The 26,561-nt window shown below is 37.0% G+C and overlaps 1 protein-coding gene across 1 annotated transcript in view; it reads left to right on the top strand.

The window, feature by feature from the left end:
- LOC128656883 (ribosomal protein S6 kinase alpha-2) overlaps nucleotides 1-26,561 on the top strand; it is a 631,966-nt gene that overhangs the window by 273,262 nt on the left and 332,143 nt on the right. Inside the window, exon 5 of the mRNA XM_053711048.1 lies at nucleotides 2,669-2,748. Coding sequence (XP_053567023.1) covers nucleotides 2,669-2,748 — 80 coding nt within the window. The remainder of the gene's footprint in view (nucleotides 1-2,668; nucleotides 2,749-26,561) is intronic.

Raw genomic sequence — 26,561 nt, forward strand, 5'->3', positions numbered from 1 at the left:
GATCTTGCGGACCTGATCCAACAGTGCGGATCAGGTCTGCAAGACCTCGCTGAATGTGGAGAGCAATACGCTCTCCGCATTTAGCATTGCAACGCCGCCCCCTGCTGACTCGCGGCCAATCGGCCGCCAGCAGGGAGTTGTCAATCAACCCGATCGTACTCGATCGTGTTGATTGCCGGCGATTCCTGTCCGCCTCATCAGAGCAGACGGACAGGGTTATGGAGCAGAAGACTGAAGGCTCGCCAGAAACACAGGCCCACAAGCTCCATTCGGAGCTTGATAAATGGGCCCCTAGGTCTAACTTAGGCCTAGTTTCCATTGAGGTGGTAAAGTTTGAAAACTGTTAATACATAAAAAAATGGCCATAGACTTTAGATTGAGATGGAGATTGATGATTTTATCACCAGTTTCCACATTTTACCACATCAATGGAAACTAGGCCTTAGAAGTGGGTTCCAGAGTTAATGATATTCCACATGCTGCCTAAAAATTAGGCCCAGTTTCCATTGAGATGGTAATGTTTGGAAACTGGTGGTAACATTAAAAACCCCATATACTTTAATGGCGATAAATGTTTTTAACACCAGTTTCCAAACTTTATCACCTCAATAGAAACTAGGCCTTACTCGGCCAAGATGCAGGAGAACATCGGTTTGTGTGAAAATGCTGTTTATTAGTTCTGTATATTACAACAAAACTGAACAACCTTCAGGCTTATAGAGACTTTAAACCCTGCATTGTACGAACGTTTTTTAAATTAAGAGAATTTCCGAGATTAGCTATCGAAATGTCCTGAAAAGCTTGGTAGAATTCATGTTCCTGAATTTATTTGCTGTGGCCTATGAGAGACCAGTGTAAATGAGCCTTTGCTCTGACCTAAGTATTCTGGTGTCATGCAGTTTCAGGTAAATTTCCCTATATATGATGAAAACACTGCAGTTTCTCTTGTAGGATGTAGAAAAAGTAAAATTTTAAAGGTATTTTACAGCAAAAGTAAAATGTGTATTGCAATGTTGTTATATTCTCCTTATGAAGAGATTCAATTCAGAGATGAATGTCAGTTTAAAGAAGCTTAACAACTGACATGTTTCACGCATTTGACCACTGCACATTATTTGTGAAAGACATCAAATTAATTAGATATGACACTTATTTAAGCCTGTCTGTTCAAAATATAATTTTAATCACTGCCTATGTTTTATCTTTGGCCCCTGTCTCATTTTCCCATATTTCACTATTTTTCAACATTTACCTGATAGAAATTCATATGATTTCACACATATATGTATGCATAAAATATAATTCAAATCCTAGCATTGAATATACCCATGCCTTTTGATGTATGGGTTTTAATCTTTAATCATTTCCCCAAAATAAAACGTAGGTTGAGATTATCGCTTCTAACAATAATGGTCAATACCACTAAAAGATTGATACCATTAAATTGGAAACAAATAGAACTTCCCACAATGGAGGTTTGGAGGCGCACAGTAGCACATAACAGAGTTAGAGAAATATCATTATAAACAGACACATCGACAGGAAGATTATCACTCAATGTACTTTTTGTGGGAGGAATATTTGAACTCGAGGCCTGCAGACCACTAATTAGCACATATTCTAAGCGATTAATGAAGGGCTTACATTTACCCTGAAGCATAATGTGAAGTGGGGGGCCTGGTGTCTATACTATTTTACACAACTTACACCTAGACGCAACATTTAGAAACAAAAGGAATGTTTACTACCAAGTTAGCCTATTATAGATTAGAGCCGGTATACTGGTGCACTTGTAGTCTTTGTAATCCACTTATGTATTTATTGATATGCTGTGTATTAGGATAATGTGAAATGTTTTCCACTATTGAATGTTTGAATATTGTATACATAACTTGACAACTTGTATCAGCTTTACTTGTTTAAACCTAATTTATGCAAATTCAATTTATTTAATAAAATTGTTGAAACTTAAAAAAAAAAAATATATAATTCAAATCATCATCATTACACATTATACATAGGCTAAGTACTGCGCTTAAAGGGACATGAAACCCACATTTTTTTCTTTCATGATTCAGATAAAAAATACAATTTTAAACAACTTTCTAGTTTACTTCTATTATCTCATTTTTTATTCTCTTGGTATCATTTGTTGAACTAGCAGCAATGCACTAATGGTTTCTAACTGAACACATTGGTGAGCCAATCACAATCGATATATATATGCAGCCACCAAATAAACAGCTAGAACCTAGGTTCTCTGCTGCTGTTGAACTTGCCTAGATAAACCTTTCAGCAAAGGATAACAAGAGAAGGAAGCAAATTAAATGATGTAAGTAAATTGGAAAGTTGGTTAAAATTGTATTCTCTATCTGAATTGTGAAATAAAAAATCTTTGTTTCATGTCTCTTTAATACCGAATGGAAGCTTGCTTAATGATTGATAAATCATGGGTATGTTTCTCCTTTGGGTGTCTTCATTAATTCATAGATAATTGTGCACAGTCCATAGTTTCTAAATAGCAGGCAATTTTGTAATTTTAAACTGCTTATTCTCCTTTCCAATGTATTTCAATGTGTGCAAATCTTCTTTTCTTCACAGTAGTACATTTGACATTTTTGCTGCATAACTGAATTCTGCTTTCACATTTTTTTCTTTTGATCTCCAGCATTTCAAACAGAAGGAAAGTTGTATCTAATACTAGACTTCCTACGAGGAGGAGATCTCTTTAGCAGACTCTCAAAGGAGGTAACAATATTCTGTCAAAAAAGAAAGCAGTTTACATATTTGTTACCGTTTAAGATTTAAAATATTTATTAATGTTATTAAGAGATTGGTGCATCTAGTTGATTAATGGGAGCAAAATTATATATATATATATATATATATATATATATATATATATATATATATATATATATATATATATATATATAAATTGTGTGTGTGTATACACACACTATGTACTGTATATACAGGGCTCAAAAATTTCCACTTTTTACTAGCCATTGGCGAGTGGAAATTTAATGGTGGCGAGTAAAAGTTAGTGAGTGAAAAATGTACACTCCTATTGCAGCATTGACAAACACACATTTGGGCAATGTGCTAAACGTATTATCTGAAGGAATATTATATATCCTAGAAAGGGCAAGAATATGTTATTCCTCTAGGGCTGTAGGAACACTATTGGTACTTAGACTGTTACTTCTGAGTGAGTAAATGGGGGGCAGAGAGAGACTAAAAGTAAAAGTGGAGAAGAAAATAGCTTTAAGAGAGAATGGAGAAAAAAACAAAAGAGTAAAAAGATATGAGAGGGGAAAGAGAACATATGGCCTGAGAGATAAGGGAGAAGACTGAAGAGAGAAGGGAAGGGAGAAATATAAGTAAGAGAGAAGAGAGAGAAGATAATTAAAAAAAAAAAATCTTCAAGTCTGCTATGACCTTCCATGACTGTCAGCACTCTCTCCATTCTCTCACTTCAACAAATTCCTATTGTCTTACCCAGAACCACTAAGTTGATGTTGCTAACTGCTATGCACGTATTTTTGTTAAACTATTAGGGTATCTAGCATTATTTAATTTAAGGTATAAAATAAAAAAATATTAAAAATGACTGCACAATAATGTGTTTCACAACAGCAAAACATATGCAAAAAGGGGGTGGAGTACTGGGTGTGGGCAGGTAGTGGGTAGGATCAGAAGTGGCGAGTAATATTTTGGCCTGGCTAGTAGCTTACTACCTGAAATTTTGAGCCCTGGTATATATATATATATATATATATATATATATATATATATATATATATACATACACACACATTTATATAATATTGGAAATAAAAGAAGAATTCAACACAATCAGCTCATCCAGTAATTACCCTGTTTGCAAGTAATCGGAAACCTTGTACTAAAGAAAAAAACAAAACCCTTTATTGAAAAGATACATAAAATAGTGACAGTATACAAGAACCAGGGATACCAATCTACCTCTTTTTATTGAGTGCTTCAATGATATTTTCTAGCTCCAAATTTAACCCCAAATATTGATTTATATTGATTCTTATTTTTAAAATATTCCATTTAAAATTACTTAAAAATACAAATTTGGACAAAAATGGTTGTTAAATAAAGTAGGGAGCTTTTTAAGAACCTTAACCCTTAGTCTTGTTAGTGAGATTCTTAAAAACACAAATTAAAAATAGTTTTCTTTTAACATTTCTATTGATATTTTACAATGGTTTTAAATGTTTTATAGTAACAGTTATGAACTGTAGTGTTGGTGTCCAGAATACCAGGCTTGAATTTTCTTTAAAGGTACGTCAGGCTTATTGTAATTATAGCTCACACGCCAGCTAGTTTGAGCCTCTGCACAAATCAGTTCTTACACCTTCCATTCCTGCTGCATCTTATTAAAGGACATGAAACCCAAATAATTTTTCTTTCGTGATTCAGAATACAATTTTAAACAACATTCCAATTTACTTATATCACCTAATTTATTTCTTCCTTTAGATATCCTTTGTTGAAGAACTAGCACATAGGTGAGCCAATCACACAGGCATCTATGTGCAGCTACCAATCAGCAACTACTGAGCCTATTTAGATATGCTTTACAACAAAGGATATCAAAAGACTAAAGCAAATTAGATAATATAAGTAAATTGGAAAGTTGTTTAAAATGGCATACTCTTTCTAAATAAGTAAAGAAATAATTTGGATTTCATGTCCCTGTAATAGGTGGTATTTCTTACTGTGCCTATCTTGACGCATTGCTCAGCTATCAGCAGACACCTTATATGATATTATCTTATTTTGCATTTCCTGACTTGTTTCCTGTGCCGTACCAATCAAAGCATGTCATTGGCCATGAATTTATATGCTGCCTGTCTTCACCCTTTGCCTTTTGTTACCACACATCTGTGCTGGCAGCCATAACATATTATATTTTGTTTAGTGTTTGAGTATTGCCTGCCAGTTTTCTATCAAGCAACACACCTGTTACAGACTTTCACCTCAATGAGAATGCCATGTCATATGCATAGTATTACTGAACTTGTCCAACAGATGTCACTCCTGGTCTTGTTTATAAAGAATGGTCTGTCTCTTTTATGATCTCAGGCAAACTTACTGCTAGCCACATATCCTACTGCTATGGACCTTGAGAAGATCAGTTATTCTAAAATGCTCAGTCATTACCAGAGCCCATCTGCCCTCCCAGATAGGTCTCCTGGGGCCAGTAAAGATTTATTGTGAATTTATAGTCTTCTGCAAACCTATGGTCACAATAAAGCCTCAGACTTACACATATAACATCAATATACCGATGATAATTTCACTCCATCAAGACAAACATCTCAGGTCCAGCATCTGATACCAGTTGTCCCATCCTGCAATTTCTGTTTTTTTATTAGGTTTTAAATACTTTTTAAAGAATCAAATCTTCTACTGAGACTAGTTGGCATAAAGCAGCAGGCAGGATCATCTTATTTGGTTTAAAAAAATTAGATTAAGTTTCACGGTTGGCTGAGGGTGGTTGCATTTTTTACCGGCCTCCTAATGATTCAGTAATCATGGTTTACATCTAAAAATGTAGCTGAAGTGTAACCAATTTAAGTCATTCAGTGGTTCCATATCACCTGCTTCAATTAGTCATGAACTACTCCAAGCCCTACTTGCAGATTATGGATGAAAAAATGTGACAGTTTCAGTTGTCATTTGTTGTTCATTTTTCTATACAAGAGAAACTACTTTTAGATTATTTTTTTTATTAGGACTTCTTTGTTGACAGCCCAGTAACCTCTAAACCCTGAATTTCTCAACACTTGTGTACTAGGCCTTACTTGGTAAAGGATGCATAGGCTATTGAGTAGCATGCTAATCAGGCTTCATTCCCACCCTCTTTTTTTCCACCTTGTACACATGTTGGTAAAAATTAAGCATATTAATTTATAAATATTTACTCAGATTGGTAACTAAGCTGATTCACTTTATCCGCCCCCTCAGATTTTCCAGGCTTCAATTCAGTGACGTGGTTGGACTGCTTTACTCGTTACAATATTGAAGAGGAAAAAATATAAGAGGGTGGCAACTAGCTAGATAAATGACAGCTCACGGTTTTATCTGATGCATTACCTGATGATGTAGAAGAGCATTAAAAGATGATTGGATCATGGCTTAATAGACAAGCAGCAGTGGAGAGCATGCCTGTCCCATATCCTCATTGAGAAAGGCGAGTCAGATGACATTGCTTTCTATTGGTTGAAACAGCAGATGTTAGAAGAAAAAAAAAAACTTGCGAGGGTGCTGGAGGGGGACTACAGCACTCTAGTTAAGAGTGGATGATTAACACTTTAATAGTATGTAAATATATATTTATTTTAACAAGCGCCCATAAAGGGGCAAATTTGCCAGTTTTCGGGTGCACATTAAATAGCCAGCCATTACAAGTGGCTGGTTAATGCTACCGTGAGCTTGTTGTAGCACTTTGCGCTAAGCACAATTAACCAGAGGTCAGACCTCTGGTTAATTAAAAAAAAAAGTCCCCAAAATGCCCCCTAAATAAAGTGTACAGATTCTTTAATAAAATAAAAAATAAGAGCATCTTTTTTCCCTTCAAATGACTGCAGAAAACAGTAATAAGGAGTTAAAGTGAGGGGATGTGTGGTGTCAGAAAAAAAATGCACTGAAAAGTGCCTTTATATATTGGTCTGTGGGAACAGTGTATTAAACAGTAAATATATATGTATATGCTTATATACATATATATTTAAATGTGTATATACACACATTAACACATAAACACATAAATATATATGAATATATTCATATACATATAGATTTTAAATTTGCTGCCCAACGATGAGCAACTTACCCCCTGGGCTGCGTTAAGTTCTTTACTGTGTCTCACAGCATCAGAACGAGACTCTCATTGGCGCCTATAGAAGTACACTCTTGTTGTCAAAAAATTATACAAAATAAAAAAAAACTATACAAATAACAATATTAACTCATAACTTTTACATTACTTTTCAGTCAGTTAAATGGGTGTATTGTGAATATTGAGCAAACATAACCAGCAAACAGCTGGTGGGATAAATTAGTGAGTATTGCAGGTGTAACATTCTTAGAAAATATGAGAATTGTGATAGAGATTTAGACACACCCAGGGAACTCAAATGCCGCTCCCACTTTCTGAAACTGTCAGACATATCACACAAAAAAATTGCAATGTAATTTGTAAAAGATAACCAGAAATATATCAAATATGATCTTAAATTGTAAAAGATAGACAGAAACATTCATTTTAAACAACTTTCTAATTTACTTCTATTATATAATTTGCTTCAATCTCTTGGTATCATTTGTTGAAGGAGCAGCAATACACTACTGGTTTCTAACTGAGCACATGGGCGAGCCAATGACAATTGGTATATATATATGCAGCCACCAATCAGCAGCTAGAACCTAGGTTATTTGCTGCTCCTGAGCTTGCCAAGATAAACCTTTCAGCAAAGGATAATAAGAGAAGGGGGCAAATTAAATAATAAAAGTAAATTGGAAAGTTGTTTAAAATTGCATGCTCAATTTGGGATTTCATGTCTCTTTAAAGCATAAAACAATAAAAAAAAAAAATCACAGAGATAAATAAATGTAAGTTCTGATTTCAGACAGTGTAGTTTAGAAAAAATATATATTATTCCACTAATGAGATTACAGATGACACTAAAAAAAAAACAATTTAAATGATATCACTATCATGTAATCAGTAATTAAAAGATCAAAGGAGAAAGTGTTAGATTGAATTCTAATCTGACAAAACTGTACTATGATTAAAAATGTTGCACTTTATACATTCCTACAAATCAGCACAGTAGAATACATTGGAAGTATATTACCAAATATAGGGGTCACTCACAATCCTTTTATCAACGATTTAGCTACAAGAATTTCCCATATTGATTAATGGTGGTTTACATTAGAATAGTTTTTTTTCTAAGATTGCGATTGGCCCATAATGCATAAAAGATTAAACAATTCCTAATGGGACACTGAACCCAATTTTTTTCTTTCGTGAATCAGATAGAGCATGCACTTTTAAGCAACTTTCTAATTTACTCCTATTATCAATTTGTATTCGTTCTCTTGCTATATTTATTTGAAAAAGAAGGCATCTAAGCTTTTTTTTGGTTCAGTCCTCTGGACAGCATGTTTTTATTGGTGGATGAATTTATTCACCAATCAGCAAGGACAACCCAGGTTGTTCACCAAAAATGGGCCAGCATCTAAACTTTCTTGCATTTCAAATAAAGATACCAAGAGAATAAAGAAAATTTGATAATAGGAGTAAATTAGAAAGTTGCTTAAAATTTCATGCTCTATCTGAATCATGAAAGAAAAAGTTTGGGTTCAGGGTACCTTTAACTATTTATGATTTTCTATTTTTCCTATAACTTGTCAAAGTGCCAGTGGCCTAATATAAATGTGCATACAAAAACTGCCAACATGTAGGTACTGTAACCATTACATGCCCAATATACTTTTGTTAAACACTTGAGCTATAGAGATTATAACTCATGTATATGTAATGAATTGTGAAGAGACTGAGATCAAGCTATGTAATTATAGTTTGTAAACATAGTGACATGGAAAATAGGCATGTTCTGGGATTTCATTCTGATTTATTTATAGAGAATCAAGCTTATTTTCTGGCTTTAAGAGACATAGAGGCCGAATTATCAAATGTCTGTCGGACCTGATCTGACAGTGCGGATCAGGTCCGACAGACATTGCTGAATGCTGAGAGCAATATGCTCTCCGTATTCAGCAAAGCACCAGCAGAGTGCAACGCCGCCCCCTGCAGACTCGCGGCCAATGGGCCACCAGCAGGGAGGTGTCAATCAACCCGATCGTACTCGATCGGGTTGAATTGCGGCGATTCCTGCCCGCCTCACGGCCCTCAAGTTCCGAACATGGGCCTCAAAGACAAAATTAATAATTTATGACTCAGATAGAGCATGCAATGTTAAAAACAACTTTCCAATATACTTATGTTCTATTGCATGTCCACTAGTAGGAAGAAAATCGTATCAGATTTGTCTCCTATATGGGTTTACCCACAAAGTATGAGTTGTTTTTTTTGGCATGTAGCCCAGACTGTATATTATAATTGGATAGAAAAAATAATGTATATTGTGTCCAATATATAGCAGCCTCTAATACTCTTGCTGCTAATAAAAATACATTTAGTTTGGCAAGATGCCCGGATATACAATTAACACAAATTACAAAATAACTATGCACTTATTTAAAGTGAAGGTAAACTTTAATGAATGAAAGCCCAGTTTTTAAAAATACTATTAAAAACAGGGGCACTTTCATTCATCAAAGTTAAGAAAGCATCCATTTTGATTAAAAACTTACCTTTTTTTCATATCCAGATTAGCTTCCCCCACCCGGAGATCCTCTTTTCACACGTCATCAATGACTAATCCAGCTTCCTCCAATCACAGCTTTTCCCCCGGGGAGTCTTTTCCTGAGGCCATGCCGTGATTGGAGGAAGCTGGATTAGTCATTGATGACGTGTGAAGAGAGGATCTCCGGGTGTGGGAAGCTGCTCTGGCTGTGTAAAAAAACAAAGGTAAGTTTTTAATCAAAACGGCTGCTTTCTAAACTTTGATTAATGAAAGTGCCCCTGTTTTTAACAGTATTTTTAAAAAACGGGCTTTCATTCATCAAAGTTTACCTTCTCTTTAAACTAAACAGTTTCTGACCTCAACCGGGTTAACCCCCCATATTCAAAATTTTAACAACTGATCATTCCATTTGTTAGATCAACTCTAAAATATGAAATATTAACAATCTTTTTCAGGGGGGCTAACCCGTAGCCAGCCCCCCTCAACAAAAATTTGGACTAAATGTTATTGATTATGATAGTTCCATGTTAGATCAGGTTTAATCAGCCAAAATTTTTGTTAGATCTAGTCTAATTCCGGAGATATTGCATTTTTAATGAGGGGGGCTAGCCCCCCTCCACTAAAATCTGGACAAAATCTTAGTGATTTTGATAGATATACGTTAGATCAGGTTAGATCGACTGTTTTATCCATTAGATCTATCATGTAAGAGGCAGTATTCACAATCCTAGTTTGTGTGTGGGGGAGGGGTGATCACTGGGCTAGCCCCCCTCAACTGAAATCTGGACAAAATTTGATTGATTTTGATAGATATATGTTAGATTCAGTTAGATCAACTGTTTTTTTTTTCCTATAGATCTATCACGCAAGAGGGAGTATTCACAATCCTATTTTGTGTGTGTGGGGGATTACGGGCTTGCCCCCCCCCAACTGAAATCTGGCCCAAATTTTATCGGTTTTGATAGATATACATTAGATCACCTCTTTTTTCATTAGATCTATCACGCAAGAGGTGGTATTAACAATCCTATTTTGTGTGCAAGGGAGGGGTGATCACTGGGCTAGCTTCCCCCCCCCCAACTAAATTCTGGACCACATTTTATTGATTTTGATAGATATACGTTAGATCAACATTTTTTTCCATTAGATCTATCATGCAAGAGGCCATGCACAGACCTGTCAGTGCTCCTGCACGCACTGCATGCATTTGATTTTTTATGGGATTATTTTATAGTATACACTTGTCCTATAACAGAAGAAATACATTATTTAGTATTGTGTTCTATAAAATTACAAGTAATGCATCTCCTATTATTCCATTTAATATTGCCGATTTTATTATAATAAGTATTAACTTCTTTTGATGTAAGAGATATGGAAGTTAATACTTTATGGAATTAGCCCTCCTTCATCTCCATGGATCACACTGGTGAACATCCCCCAGGTATGGAACAAATTAGAAGACTTGTTGAAGATGCTATGGAACACATTTCTTATGAGACACAGCCAGCATGATGGGAGGTTTTGTTCTGGCTGAGAATCATGGGAATTATATTCCACAACTGAGTTATAGGTGATATTTGAAACTTAAATAATAATCAGCTAGATTACGAGTTTGGCGTTATGCTTCATAACGATGCTTTTTCCCTAACGCCGCTAATACAAGTCTTGTCAGAATAGGTGTACCACACACCTTTTTGGCCGTCAAGCAACGTCAGTACCGCACTTTTAAAAAAGTCCTTTTTCAATGGGACTTTCATATCGCCGGTATTACAAGTTTTGCTGTGAGGCCAAAAAGTGAGCAGTACACCCTATACTGACAACATTCGTACCGCTATCTAAAGTCAGTAGTTATGAGATTTATGTTACACATCTGTGGCATAAAACTCATAACTAAAGTGTTAAAAAGTACACTAACACCCATAAACTACCTATTAACCCCTAAACCGAGGCCCTCCCGCATCGCAAATACTAAAATAAATGTATTAACCCCTAATCTGCCACTCCGGACATCGCTGCCACTTAAAAAATGTATTAACCCCTATTCCGCTGCTCCCCGACATAGTCGCCACTATAATAAACCTATTAACCCCTAAACCGCCGCCCTCCCGCATCGCAAACACTATTTAAAGATTATTAACCCCAATCTGCTGTCCGCCCACACCGCCACAATAATAAACCTATTAACCATTAAACTGCAAGCCCCCCACAACAAAATATACTAAAATAAACTATTAACCCCTAAACCTCTGGCCTCCCACATCACTACATAAATATATTAACCCCTAAACCTAACCCTAACATAACCCTAAGCCTAAGTCTAACCATAACACCCCCTAACTTAAATATAATTAAAATAAATCAAAATTAAACTTACAATTATTACCTAAATAATTCCTATTTAAATACTTACCTATTAAATAAAACCTTAGATAGCTACAAAATAACTAATAGTTACATTGTAGCTAGCTTAGGTTTTATTTCACAGGTAAGTTTGTATTTATTTTAACTAGGTAGACTAGTTATTAAATAGTGGGCTCTTGGCACGCACTAGCCCACCAATCCTCCCTCCACCACCCACCCTGGTGTTTACCTTAATATATAAACACCTAACAGCAATTAGGTGCAGCTGTCACTAATGATCCAAGATAGAGACAATACTTCACACTCACAGCCTCTGAAAAGACACTTTATCATATTCTGTTACACTTTTCCAACCCTCATTTACTCACCACACATTTCACTCACTCTCAGTTTACACTGCCTAAAATCAGAAATATTTCCCTTCTCCCTTACCTTCTGTCTCCATTCCCTCTCCTTTAGATTGTAAACTTGAGAGCCTCTCTACCTGTAGGCCACTTTGTATTTAAAATGAACTACTACTGATTGTGCTCAAGGGCAGGGCATTCCTCTCCTTTTGTATAACTCAATTATTGCACCTACAACTGTAATGTACCCCAATATTGTACTTGTTTGTGTATTTAATGCATCCCTGTAATGTTCCATTATTTCTTGTATAGCGCTGCGTAATCTGCTGGCGCTTTATAAATATTTGATGATAATAATAATAAGTAATATTTGCTAACTACCTAGCCAAAATAAATACAAAGTTACCTGTAAAATAAAACCTAACCTGCCTAACAATAAAACCTAACATTACAATAAAAGAAAATAAATTAAATTAATAAAATACAATTATCTACATTACAAAAAAAGAATAAACACTAAATTACACAAAATAAAAAAAGAAATTATCAAAAATAAAAACGAATTACTCCTAATCTAATAGCCCTACCAAAATAAAAAATAAAACCTAGCCTACACTAAACTGCCAATGGCCCTTAAAATTGCCTTTTGCGGGGCATTGCCCCAAAGAAATCAGCTCTTTTACCTGTTAAAAAAATACAAACAGCCCCCAACAGTAAAACCCACCTTTAGTATAGTGGCAGCGACATTGGGGGCGGCAGATTAGGGGTTAATAACTAATGTAGGTGGCGGCGATGTTAGGGGCAGCAGATTAGTGGTGTTTAGACATGTTTTTTTATGTTAGGGTGTTAGGTTTAAATGTAACTTTTTCTTTGGGGCTGCGTTACAGAGCTTTTGTTTTCGCGATCACAGGTGTTAGGCTTTTTTTTAGCCGACTCTCCCCATTGATGTCTATGGGGAAATCGTGCACGAGCACGTAAAAACACCGCTTGTATTTGGGTGAGGTATGGAGCTCAATGCAACCATATAGCCCGCACAAGCCGGGTTTTACAAAACCTGTAATAGCAGCGCTATAGGGATGTTAAATACCACTGCTTTTGTGGCGGTCGTTAATTTCCCTATAGCGCTCAAAACTTGTCTAGCTGAATGAGTTTATAACCTCTTTTTTGATTGGATAATAATTTTCCCTCCAGTCAGAATAGTTGTCAAATAAACACTTCCTGTTAGAAGAAGGCATCTGTGTGGGTATTGGTTTACTGTGCATAGGATATTTATATGCAAGTAAGAAATTAACTTTTGTGTGTGTATAATGTGTGTATTTGTGTATGAGCGTGGATATGCATAGAAATGTGTGCATGTTTGTATGATAAGAAATAAATACTTTATTTATAAAACTATGTATATAGAATTGGGTGTTATGTTCATGAAGGGTGACTTATTTTCACAAGTGCATAACAGCAAAATGTGCTCATTTATTCACAGACATGGCTTAGTAATGCTTTTAGTGCTAGCTGTGTGTCCAATGCATTGCACAGCCTCTGACACTCAAAAAGTTAAATAGAACATGGTATGCAACAATTATAGTATGCACAAACATCTCAGTTCATCTTGGTGTCAATAGCATGCCTACCAACATATTCTGCTGTTAATGCTCAACAAAGCAGGGGTGGGGTTATGTGACATCATGAAATGCAGCTTGACCCAATCTAAGTAATACCTCTCTGGTGTTGGCTGAGGCATGACCACCCTAGCCCGGGGCCCACCTGATGGAAAACAGAAGGAAACCCAAGACCATTCTCCACCAGTTTTTTTTTTAATAAAGACTAGGGGCTCCTTTACATTGAACGCGCAGTGCTACTATGCCAGTTCTTGTGCAGCACAGCTGTTACAGGCCTATTTCTTTTACTAAGCATGCATTTTTTTCTATGTTATCCTATGGAAAAAATGTGCGCGTAGTGAAACAAATACGCCCATAACTGCTGCGCTGCACAAGACGTTTGTGAAGTTGGCACCCCAAGTTTGTAAAAACTGAATAAAAATATACCATTCGTTTGTGCTACGTTTCTGCTAATTTGTGCTGCAAAAACTAAAGTTTGTGCCGGTTTGGTTTAGGAAATATTGTGCATTATTTTTTTATGAAACCCGCCCACTTTACACCCCATGTTATTCAATTTTAAAAACAACCATACTAATTATTTGTGCTGCATTTGTGCTGATTTGTGCCACATAAACAAACGTTTGTGCCAGTTCGGTTTCTGAGATAATGGACATTAAATATTGGGGGTAGAGAGGGACCTCGGTGTAAGCTGCCCATTAAAATGCCTGTCTAGCACAGGCAGGCATTTTATTGGGCAGTCTACGCCGGGGTCCTTCCCTGCCCCCCACGGAAGCCGCCGGTCACAGAAAACAAGGAGGATGCATAGTGTATATTGCGCTCTGTGCCTTCGGGCGCCAAAAATGTAAATCCAGCCCTGGGCATTAAGGGATTGACATGATAACATACCAGTTTATACGGCATACGTGGGGTTATTGAAGCGTAATGGAGGTGAAGGAGCTCAAACCATAGCTTAAGTAATGTAACTGCAAAGTGAATAAGTAGAAACTCACTACTTAAATGAAAAAGTAAGTTTTCAATTAAATTACAATATAGCCCTCAGTACAAACAAATTGTATATTTGTTTTTAAAGCTTAATAACACGAAGTGCAAATTGGGCGTGGTTTCATAAACTATATGTGCAATATCTCCGAAACCAAACCAGCACAAACATTTGCTTTTGCAGCGCAAATCAGCACAACTGAAAGGTATAATCATTTTTTACAATTTAAAAACATTGGGGGGCAATGTGGGCGGGGTTTGATCAAAAATAATATGCAATATCTCCTAAACCAAACCGGCAGAAATGTTTATTTTTGCAGCACAAATCAGCACAAACGAAAGGTATATTTGTTTTTAAAATTGAATAACATTGGGTGCAAAGTGGGCGGAATTTAATAAGAAAATAATGCACAATATCAACTAAACCAAACCGGCACAAACATTAATTTTTGCAGCATAAATAAGCACAAACATAGCACACACGAATGGTATATTTTTATTCAGTTTTACCAGCATTAACCACACTTGTGTAAACCATATAACCACGTGACCGCAATAGCGGTTGCCCATGCCACTGCTCAGGTACTGTTCCCTGGTTGTTGACGTCTTCTTCCCCTGGTACTAGACTTTGGCTCAGTTCGGCTGAATTTTGGGAGGACCTCAGCTATTAAGGAAATAGCAGCAGTCCTTCCATAGAAAGCCGAACTTCTACTGAAATGGCCCCTTGAAGGGCCAGAGTTTTATTATTAATAAATTATTAATAAAGTTAAATATATTGAAAATTATATTAGGAATAAACTATTTTAAAATGAATACACATTTTTTTACATTTAATTATTTTATTAATGTTAGATATATTTCTAGTATATCTAACATTAATATATAATCCATTTCTGGGATCTGTGTCCCCGAATTCGAGCCTTGCTCGCATATAATTGGCTGTACTTCTTAAGTATCAGAAATTGTATGCATGTTATGGCAAAATATCTGCAAGCTGAATGCCCCCGAAGCTTCGGCCAGCGAAGTAGAAAAAATGCCAAATTCCCATGCGAAATCACCTTTATTGAGTATCCAAAATTTCTTTTGCTCCCGAATTTCACCTGTACTTTGTGAATACAGAAGAATTCGATGCAAATTGGCCTATATTGAGTAGACCCTTGAATTTATTCAACAGAAAGAATGTTCTACTGAAACAGCGTTGGTTACTTGAAAGTAGAATTATACTTAGCAATATTGTTAAATAGTAACAGTGAAATTAAACACTAGTTTAATCCATTAAAATGTTTTCCTATTCTGGTTTAAGATGCCACGGACACCAGGCATTGATAATCACATATTAAAAGAAACCTTGAAATCTTATCCAGGTATTTTCAATGATAGTGGAGAGTTAAAGTCAGCCTCTGATCCTATTTGGAGGGAAGTGGCTGAAGAATCAGGAACGTCCCAGTGTATATTTAAACCAAAACAGATTCACAATTACATATTTCAAAACAGATGTCCTTCCTTGTGCATGGAATTTAGCATCATCTTACCTCAATCAAAAGCTGCTGAAATTATAGAGCAGCTGTGTTCTGACACAAGCACTACAGATGAAGAATCTTCAGAGGGTGGGTTTGTGCACATGCAGGGAAATCAACCAACACGTCTATGGCATATATCAATACCTTATGAACAATATTTAGAAATTAAGCCATAAACAGTGATCTATAATGAGAGTAACAGCAAGAAAAGGTGCAGGGTGCTTAAAAAAAAACACATGGAACTGCTACATGGACTGCTACAAACAGCATGAGATCCCATGTGCATTCTCCTTCAAGAGGAACTAAGTTTGTATAGGTGAAGACAAAACAAAAAAATTCATAATTGCAGATGGCCATTGCAAAACGTGCAAAGCAGTAGTGCAAATTTCTGCAGAACAGGAACCTGATCTTGGGAACCCTTTAATTCTTCATGTTCGAGGCCCTGACCCATACAACATTCCAAAAAAAACTCGGTTGAGAGGTGAGAAGAGAAGTAAAAATGGAGATGAAATGATAAAAACTTTTCCCTGCAATTGGAGACGAGAAAAACTTGATTCTGAAATTACATTTGTAAAAAAAAGAGCCACCCAACATGCCATCATTACGAATTTATCAAGACGTATGACAGGAAGCTGTGGATAGGATGTTTTGCACACCTAAGTTGAAAGATTTGTTTTTTACAATAGCTTTTTTGTTCATTACTGGTCAAAAGAACAAATCTACATTTATAAAAACTATTGTTCAAAGCAGTCCTTCCCCAAAATTCAAGTAGATGCCACAGGGAGCCTGGTTCTAAAACTAAAACGAGAAAATTAATTGTCATTGCTCATATTTTTTTTTATATGAGATTGTGATCAACTTTGAGAATACAAAAATAAGTGTGTATCTCAGATGTTGAGTGAAACTAAAGATACTCCAACTATAACTTTTTGTATGGAAAAATAGATAAAAGATGTACAGAAATTGCCAAAAGAATGTGTCTGTGACTTTTCTTATGCATTATTTGGTTCAATATTACGAGCCCTGAATGACTGCAGCCTTAACACCTACCTGAAGAAGTGCACGTTAATCCTAGTTGGGGAGAAAACTTAAAAAACCCAAATGCTATATACGAGATGTTGCCCATCTGGTTAAAAATGTATGTCGTTTGAAGTGCTAACCTAAAAAAACAAAACTAGTTAGGAAGTTCTACATACGCTGTGTTGGACTCATGGTCAAGTTTGAATCATTTGACGTTTTAAAAAACCTAGTTCTCAGTACCTTTATCCTTTCTGTTTGTGAGACAACAGGTAAAGTCTGTGTCCCTGAAAGATCAAAATATGAAACAAGTTATACTTTTGTCATTGCATCGAGACTGGGAGTTTTGAAATTATTGATAAATATATGGAGAATTCTGATGACATTGAAATACTCAGTGATGAAAAAGAAATAAAACTATTCTGAGCCACTCTCAGGTTGGCTAGAAGAAGAAAAAAACAAGTTTAGAACAGGGGGACCAACCTAACCGTTACTTCTGTCCAAACATTTCTCATAAACTAGTCCATCTTTAGAAATATGTTCCTATTTGGACATCTGTAATGCAACCAGTTTTTCAATCACCAAGCAAAACAGCCTCCTCTGCATCAGTTAAGAGATATTTTGGCCTACTAAAGAACTCCATTCTTCAGCACAATCAAAAACCAAAGCGAGTTGACAAATTTGTTGCATATCATTTAATAGCTCTTTGTGGAAGTGCAAATATTGCAGCTGCTGTATATGTTCCTGAAACTATCAGTTCAACAAGACTGCAGAGGGAAGAGGTCAATGACTCTAGACATGACAAATATTGGCAACAAGGGAAAAGTATCCCTTATAAAGAAGAAAAAGTGGTTAGCGAACAGACAAAGAAACTGACAGGCACTATAGGGCCTCTTGAAGAACCTGTTAAACCTGTTGAATTTCTGTGTTTCCAAAACTAAGGACATAGAAGAGAATGTGCTGGAGCTTAGGCAAGAAGAATGTTGGTGGGGTAAAACCAAACATCAATTTAAAATTAAACATAATTACAAAGCACAAAATGAAGTAAATCCGCAATCTTTGAAGCCCAAGGATTTCCTTGCCCCAACAAGCCCTTCAAGAAAAGAAAGACAACATATCCAACTATCTGCCAAATAATTGATAATCCTTACATATGAAAACCTTTGGGAGTCCTGCAGAATGGAGGTATCTTGAACACCATCAAAATAAATAACAACATATATAAAGTAAATAACACTTGCCCATTTGATTCTCTGCTGCATAGTTCGATTACGAATTGTACAGAAATTTCGTAAATAATTCAGAAAAATCTTTTTTTGGTGTTGTTAAGTATTTTGTTGAATTTGGTCCAAGTCAAAAAATGTACAAAAAAGAAAATTTATGCTTGCCTGATAAATGTATTTCTTTCTTGACACGGTGAGTCCACGGATCATCATAATTACTGTTGGGAATATCACTCATGGCCAGCAGTAGGAGGCAAAGAGCACCACAGCAAAGCTGTTAAATATCACTTCCCTACCCACAAACCCCAGTCATTCAACCAAAGGGAAAGGAGAAAGGAAGTAACATAAGGTGCAGAGGTGCCTGAGGTTTATAGAAAAATAAACTGTCTGAAAAATACAGGGCAGGCCGTGGACTCACCGTGTCAAGAAATAAATAAATTTATCAGGTAAGCATAAATTTTATTTTTTTTCTAATGACACAGTGAGTCCACGGATCATCATAATTACTGTTGGGAACCAATACCCAAGCCAGAGGACACAGATGATAAGGGAGGGACAAGACAGTTAACCTAAACAGAAGGCACCACTGCTTGAAGAACCTTTCTCCCAAAAGAAGCCTGAGCCAAAGCAAAAGTATCAAACTTGTAAAATTTAGAAAAAGTGTGTAAAGATGACCAAGTGGCAGCTTTGCAAATCTGTTCCACAGAAGCTTCATTTTTGAAGGCCCAAGAAGAAGAAACAGCCCTTGTGGAATGAGCCGTGATTTTCTCAGGAGGCTGCTGTCCAGCAGTCTCATATGCCAAGCAAATAACACTCCTCAGACAAAAAGAAAGAGAAGTGGCTGTAGCTTTCTGATCCTTGCGTTTCCCAGAAAAAGCAATAAACAAAGAAGAAGACTGGCGAAAATCCTTAGTCGCCTGCAAATAATATTTCAACGCACGAACCACATCCAGGTTGTCCAACAAACGCTCCTTATGAGAAGAAGGATTAGGACACAAAGAAGGAACAACGATTTATTGATTAATATTCCTATCCAAAACCACTTTGGGAAGGAAACCTAAGGCAGTACACAGGACCACCTTATCAGAATCAAAAATAAGGTAAGGAGATTCACACTGCAATGCTAAATGCTCCGAAACTCTTTGAGCCATAGAAATAGCAACCAAAAACAAAACCTTCAAGGCTAACATCCTAATATCCAAAGAATGCATAGGCTCAAACGGAGCCTGTTGAAGAACTCTAAGAACCAAATTAAGACTCCAAGGAGGAGTAACAAACTTATAAATAGGCCGGATTCTAACCAGGACCTGACAAAAAGATTGAACATCTGGCACATCCACCAGACGCTTGTGTAACAAAATAGATAAAGCAGAAATTTGACCCTTCAAGGTACTTGCAGATAAACCCTTCTCCAGACCCTCCTGGAAAAAAGACAAAATCCTAGGAATCCTAACTCTACTCCAAGAGAACCCCCTGGATTCACACCAATACAGATATTTATGCCATATCTTATAGTAAATCTTTCTAGTCACAGGCTTACGATCCTGAATTATAGTTTCAATGACCGACTCAGAACCCCCCCCGCTTAGATAATATCAAGCGTTCAATCTCCAAGCAGTCAGCTTCAGAGAAACGAGATTTGGATGAAGGAAGGGCCCCTAAAGTAGAAGGTCCTTCCTTAACGGAAGTCTCCATGGTGGAAGAGATGACATCTCCACCAGATCTGCATACCAGATTCTGCTAGGCCACGCTGGTGTGATGAGAGTAACTGACGCCCTCTCCTGTCTGATCCGAGCAATGACCCGAGGAAGGAGAGCAAACGGAGGAAACATGTATGCCAGACTGAATTTCCAAGGAACCACCAGACTATCTATCAGTACAGCCTGAGGATCCCTTGACCGTGATCCATACCTCGGGAGCTTGGCATTCTGACAAGATGCCATGAGATCCAGCTCCGGCTGACCCCACTTGAGAATCAAGCTGTAAAACACCTCCGGGTGAAGCTCCAACTCCCCAGATGAAAGGTCTGTCTGCTCAAAATATCCGCGTCCCAATTGTCCACCCCAGGAATGTGGATCACAGACAGCAGTTGTGGGGCTCCGCCCACTGAAGAATCTTTGCCACCTCTGTCATGGCCAAGGAACACCAAGTTCCTCCCTGATGATTGATGTAAGTCCAAAACTTTACCACCTCCTTGCACAGACAAAGAGAATGACTGGGGTTTGTGGGTAGGTAAGTGATATTTAACAGCTTTGCTGTGGTGCTCTTTGCCTCCTCCTGCTGGCCAGGAGTGATATTCCCAACAGTAATTATGATGATCCGTGGACTCACTGTGTCATTAGAAAGAAAGAGAGCCCAGTTGTTACTGGAAGTTTACCCAAGCCTTACAGTTCCTGGTGGGATTATTAGTTTGAATGCAGAAGATTACATTGGCAATACAAATCATCTGCTTTTAAAAAACATTCCCAGTGCAACTGAAACATTTACATGTCAAAATTCAGCATGTAAAAATAACCAAGAAAGATGCAGTATGTTTAGGCCGATCTACACAAATGATCTAAGACATGGTTTGAGCGTGCTTTACAAAGTTCCTCTAAGGTCATTATTAGACCATGTTCAACCAACTGCAACCAACGTACTACAATAATCTGTAAACCTGGACCACATCTCATAATTGAGCCTTGTGTTGGTTTACCTACAACAAAGCAATGGCTCTCTGAATTTCCTAATAAAGTGATCATATCAGATTTGGTTTATACACTAGGGGCAGTTATACTGTATGTTCAAGCAGGCCATTACATTTCATGTTGTCAAAGAAAAGACCATTCTTGGGAACTATACAACAATATGGTCCAATCTGTGAAAAAAGTTGACCCAAACAAAGTATGTGGACTTTCAGAGGTAGTTATATATGTTAAAGTGTAGCTTTATCTGCTGCGACCCTGGTAGTTCCGCCACTGAAACAGTATAATAAACATACAAATGGTAATATCCAAATCTAAATTTCTCCACGGACCACCAACATTTTCTCGCGGACCGCCAGTTGTTGGGGCCGCTGGTCTAAGACATTTAAATGCTCTTTATAAACTTACTTTAAAGGTTTTTCATTTTCATAACTACAACCAACATAATACAATAATGTTTAAACCTGGGCCATACCTCATAATCGAGCCACATGTTGGTTCACTTACAACCAAATTTTTTTCTGAATTTACAAATGAGGTAAACATATCAGATATGGTTTGTACACTATAGGCATTTATAACACATGTTCAGAAAAGCCATTACAGACTGACTGCTTACGTTTTCTTTATACATCACATTATTTATAATAAAAAGATTTTAAAAAAAACAAACAAAAAAAAACATTACAATAAATATTACAGAACAAAAGGAAATGTTTAGTAATTATAAGATGATATAGTCCAATCTGTAAAAACCTAAATAAATATCAGGGCTTTCAAAAGAAGTTATATGTTAAAATGTAGGTGTTCTGTTTACATAACAGTGATTAACATTTCAGAACTTTCATGTTTTCATTTTCATAAATAACTCTAAAAGCACTAAAAAATTAATTTATACAAAGTATTACTCTTAATTTTGTTTTAGACCATGTAAATAACTTTAATATTTACTGTTACTTTACTAATTAAACAGTTTAAAAAAGAAAACTGTCTCGTGTGCTCCTTTATGTGTAGGTCTGTACAGAGGCAGCTCTCTAATTAGGTGAGTTAGGCGGTCGCCTAAGGCCTTGCTCTGACTGGGACCTTGCTCACAATGAGACAAAATATTTACTTTCTGCATAGAGTCTGGAAGTCATACATGGTACTGTGTACATACTATCAGGAGGTGGTCTGCCAGATACAGATGGTGGTACAGTAATCTGTCAGCCACAGACCGTGGTAAAGAACAGCTACCATCAGCATACACGCACATGGTGATAAAGTATACTTATTACATGCATCCCAACATTTCATATGTCCTATCACATTAACCTTCCAATCCTGTCACACTTATCCTCTATCACTTTGTCGACCCCCCCTTCACCCTGCCACAAATCACCCAATCACATTAACCCACTAATCCTGTCACGCTCACCTTCTCTCGCACTGTCATACTCACCCCCCCAACCCTGTCCCACTCCCCTCCCCCAACCCTGCCACACTAACCCTATCACATTAACCCAGGGGTGCTCAACCTTTGGCCCTTTGTGGACTACATATCCCATGATGCTTTGCAAGAATTATGGTTGTAAGAGCATTATGGGAGATGTAGTCCATAACGTCTTGATGGCCAAAAGTTTGAGCACCCCTGCATTAGCCCATCCATTTCGGCCACTCATCCCCCCAACCATGCCACATTCACCCTGTCACATAAACTCCCCAATCCCCCAAGCTCACCTCCCCTCATCCTGTTACATTACCTCCTCCAACCATGCCACACTCAACCCCAACCCTGTCACATTTACCCTATCACCTTAACGCCTTTAATCCTACCACACTCATGCTGTCACATTAACTCTCCAAATCCTGTCACACTTACCTCCCCTCGCCCTGTCACACTACCTCCTTCAACCAAGTCATATCCACCCCAACCCTGTCACTCATATGGTGTTAAAGAATACTTATTATATGCCTCCCAACATTTTATATGTCCAAAGAGGGACACTATGTTTTTGGGGAGTGTGGCTGAAGGTCACTGCTGAATGTCTCTTGGTCTTGTGTAGAGCTTTAGGGTGGGCTTATAATAATGCCACTCACAGGTCAAATGCACGCAGTGCGTGCAGGGGCACTGACAGGTCTGTGCATGGGCTTGCTCTCCTACATGCTATCACTGCCACCAATGATGTGGGGGCAGAATTATTATTGTGCAGCTACACCTGAGGACTTATGGGCTGCATGCAGCATGACAAATAAAAAGATTTTTTTTTAAATGCTTGTGAATCTGGCCACAGCAGCTGACAGCCTACCGGGTAATCTCTCAGTATCCCGTTATGTCAGTCTGGCCCTGGTTTAGCATTTTTAATGGAAATGCTAAGCTAAATGATAGAAAGGGAGGCCTATAGATAGTGAAAAATTAAAGGTTTTATTTTAAATGCTCATTTCTTTAAAGAAACAGATTTGTCTGCTTGTTTTTTTATGTTTTACTCTTAGCTCATAAAACCAGCATATAAAGATTAAAGAGACACTCCAAGATAAAATAAATACTCCACCCTAATTGAATAGACCTCCCCCCCCCCAATGTGTCCCTATTTTATTTTGTAATTATTTTATCCAATGGGACTGCCTTGTGTGATAGATCTAATGGAAAAAAAACAGTTTATCTAACCTGATCTAAAGTATATCTATCAAAATCAATAATATTTGTTCCAGATTTCAGTTGAGGGGGGGCTAGCCCAGTGATCACCCCTCCCCCGCACACAAACTAGGATTGTGAATACCGCCTCTTGCATGATAGATATAACGGAAAAAAACAGTTGATCTAAACTGATCAAACGTATATATCTATCAAAATCAATACAATTTTGTCCAGATTTCAGTTGATGGGGGCTAGCCCAGTGATCACACCTCCCCCCAACACAAACTAGGATTGTGAATACCGCCTCTTGCATGATAGATATAACGGGAAAAAAACAGTTGATCTAAACTGATCAAACGTATATATCTATCAAAATCAATACAATTTTGTCCAGATTTCAGTTGATGGGGGCTAGCCCAGTGATCACACCTCCCCCCAAGACAAACTAGGATTCTGAATACCGCCTCTTACGTGATCGATCTAATGGAAAAATCACTTGATCTAACTTGATCTAATGTATATCAAAATCAATTACATTTTGCCCAGATTTCAGTTGCAAATGCAATATCTCAGAAATTAGACTAGATCTAACAAAACTTTTGGCTGATCAAACCTGATCTAACGTGGAGCCATCATAATCAATAAAATTTTGTCCAAATTTTTTGTTTGGGGGGGGGTGGCTACGGGTTAAAATATTGGTTCACATTAGATAATGCATATGTATTACAATTGCCATCAAACTGCAGTTAAAGTTAGTACAGAGTCTATTCGAACACCTTAAGTTATTGCTACATGCTAAATTTCACCAGAAAGATGGCTGCTGAAAGCTGCTTTAAAAAATTAATAATATGGCAAACTATTGTGCCAAATATGGCATAGTCATGTCCATCAAAACCGTGACACCTGATTGGATGAAGACCGGTACTGAACTAATGTGTTATTTAAAGGAAAAGTTCACTCACTATATATATATATTTCGTGTTGCAGTAGTTATAAGGTATAAACTAAAAGAATTGAGAAATGCAAAAACATTAATTAAAAATAAATAAATATATTTTTACCTTTTGTACGTATATTGTATATTTGTTTTTTCTTGTTGATGCATGGCACACCCCAATGAAAGGGCTGGGCAACAGCGCCATTGCAGCCCGTTCCACAACCAATAATAATTACAGAAACAAATTTATGCACGAACACTGTTGTTGCAAATGCACATGCGCGATACACGACTGATGCGCGACAAATATGTCATTGGCAAACATGCATTCACGTGAGCACGCTTCGCCACATCGATCCCAAATAAATTTTTGTGGTATCTAAAAATGTTATATACATTAAGAAACTATATATAGACAAATTTATTACACTATCATATCCTAAACAGAGCAGCAGCACTGTGTTACAAGCAGTTTGGACACATCTCTATTAGGAATTTAATACTAGAGGGTTATGATTTAGGAAGGCTGCATGGAACTTCCAAATGATACAGAATTATATTTACTAACTAAGATTGCGACTCATTAGGTGTACATTTGAAATGTGTCAAATCAATTATTTTTTGTGTGTGTTCGTCTATGTTAAACTAATATTTCCACAGACATGAGATAAATAAAAATACTCACATGCACTAGTACTAACAATAAACAATTAACTCACCACTGGGCACATCTGTCTTCACACTTGCGGTGACATCACTATGGTGGCTGGAACATGCGCCCTGCACAGAAGGGAGAGCGGTCTAGTGACTGCACAGCCAGATAATATAGAAATGGGTATTGGTAGCAGCCCAAAAAAGCAGAGATTTCAAAAAATACTTTAACAACTTACAAAACAAAATATAATAAATGCAGCACATCAATAGGTTTACTTTGGCATGCTAATTAAATTAAAATTAATTCACAATTTGGGAAACTGTCCCTTTAAGGTGGACTCATCATACATTTTATAAAACAGCTCAAATTAATTAATGGCTTTGGTAACCGGTACATAATAGAATCATACAAATTAGTGTAATCTTTAATAGCACAATAATTATTACCTATTTCTATAAAAGTAATATGGAATTAGTGTTCATGGGCCTTAAGTATCTTAAATATCCAACAAAGATGATCAATTGGGATACTTTAGTGGACACAATTTTCAGTAATTCACTGCAGTACACATGCACTCACTTAAAGGGACAGTAAACACCAAAATTTTTGTTGTTTAAAAAGGTAGATACTCCTTTTATTACCCATTCCTCAATTTTGCATAACCAACACAGTTATAATAATATACTTTATACCTCTGTGATTACCTTGTATCTATGCCTCTGCAAACTGCCCCCTTATTTCAGTTCTTTTGACAGACTTGCATTTTTAGCCAATCAGTGCTGACTCATGTGCCTGAGCTCAATGTTATCTATATGAAACAGTAGAGAGAGAAGCACAGAGGCGCCACCATGGCCTAGTACCACCAAAGCATATGTATGTAAATGCAGGTAAATATATATACTCACAAACATGAAGCACCCAGCGGTGCTAGTAGGGCAGACTGGAACTTCGAAGTGGTCCAGCTCACTGAAGACCCTCAGCAGAAATCCAATCAGAGTTCCTTGGAGAGGCCAGTGGTCAAGTGCCTATGTGGACAAGAGAGGCAAACCAACATGGCCCAATAACGTTTGATCAGGGGATGATTGTAACCATAAGATTATACTTACAGGATACAATGCACCTCCAGGTGCAATAACAGCGTGCTGGGACCTCACAGCCGCCCAGTAGACTGTTAACAAATAGGCAATCCACCATCC

The sequence above is a fragment of the Bombina bombina genome, chromosome 4, assembly GCF_027579735.1.
Source record: "Bombina bombina isolate aBomBom1 chromosome 4, aBomBom1.pri, whole genome shotgun sequence".
NCBI lineage: Eukaryota > Metazoa > Chordata > Amphibia > Anura > Bombinatoridae > Bombina > Bombina bombina.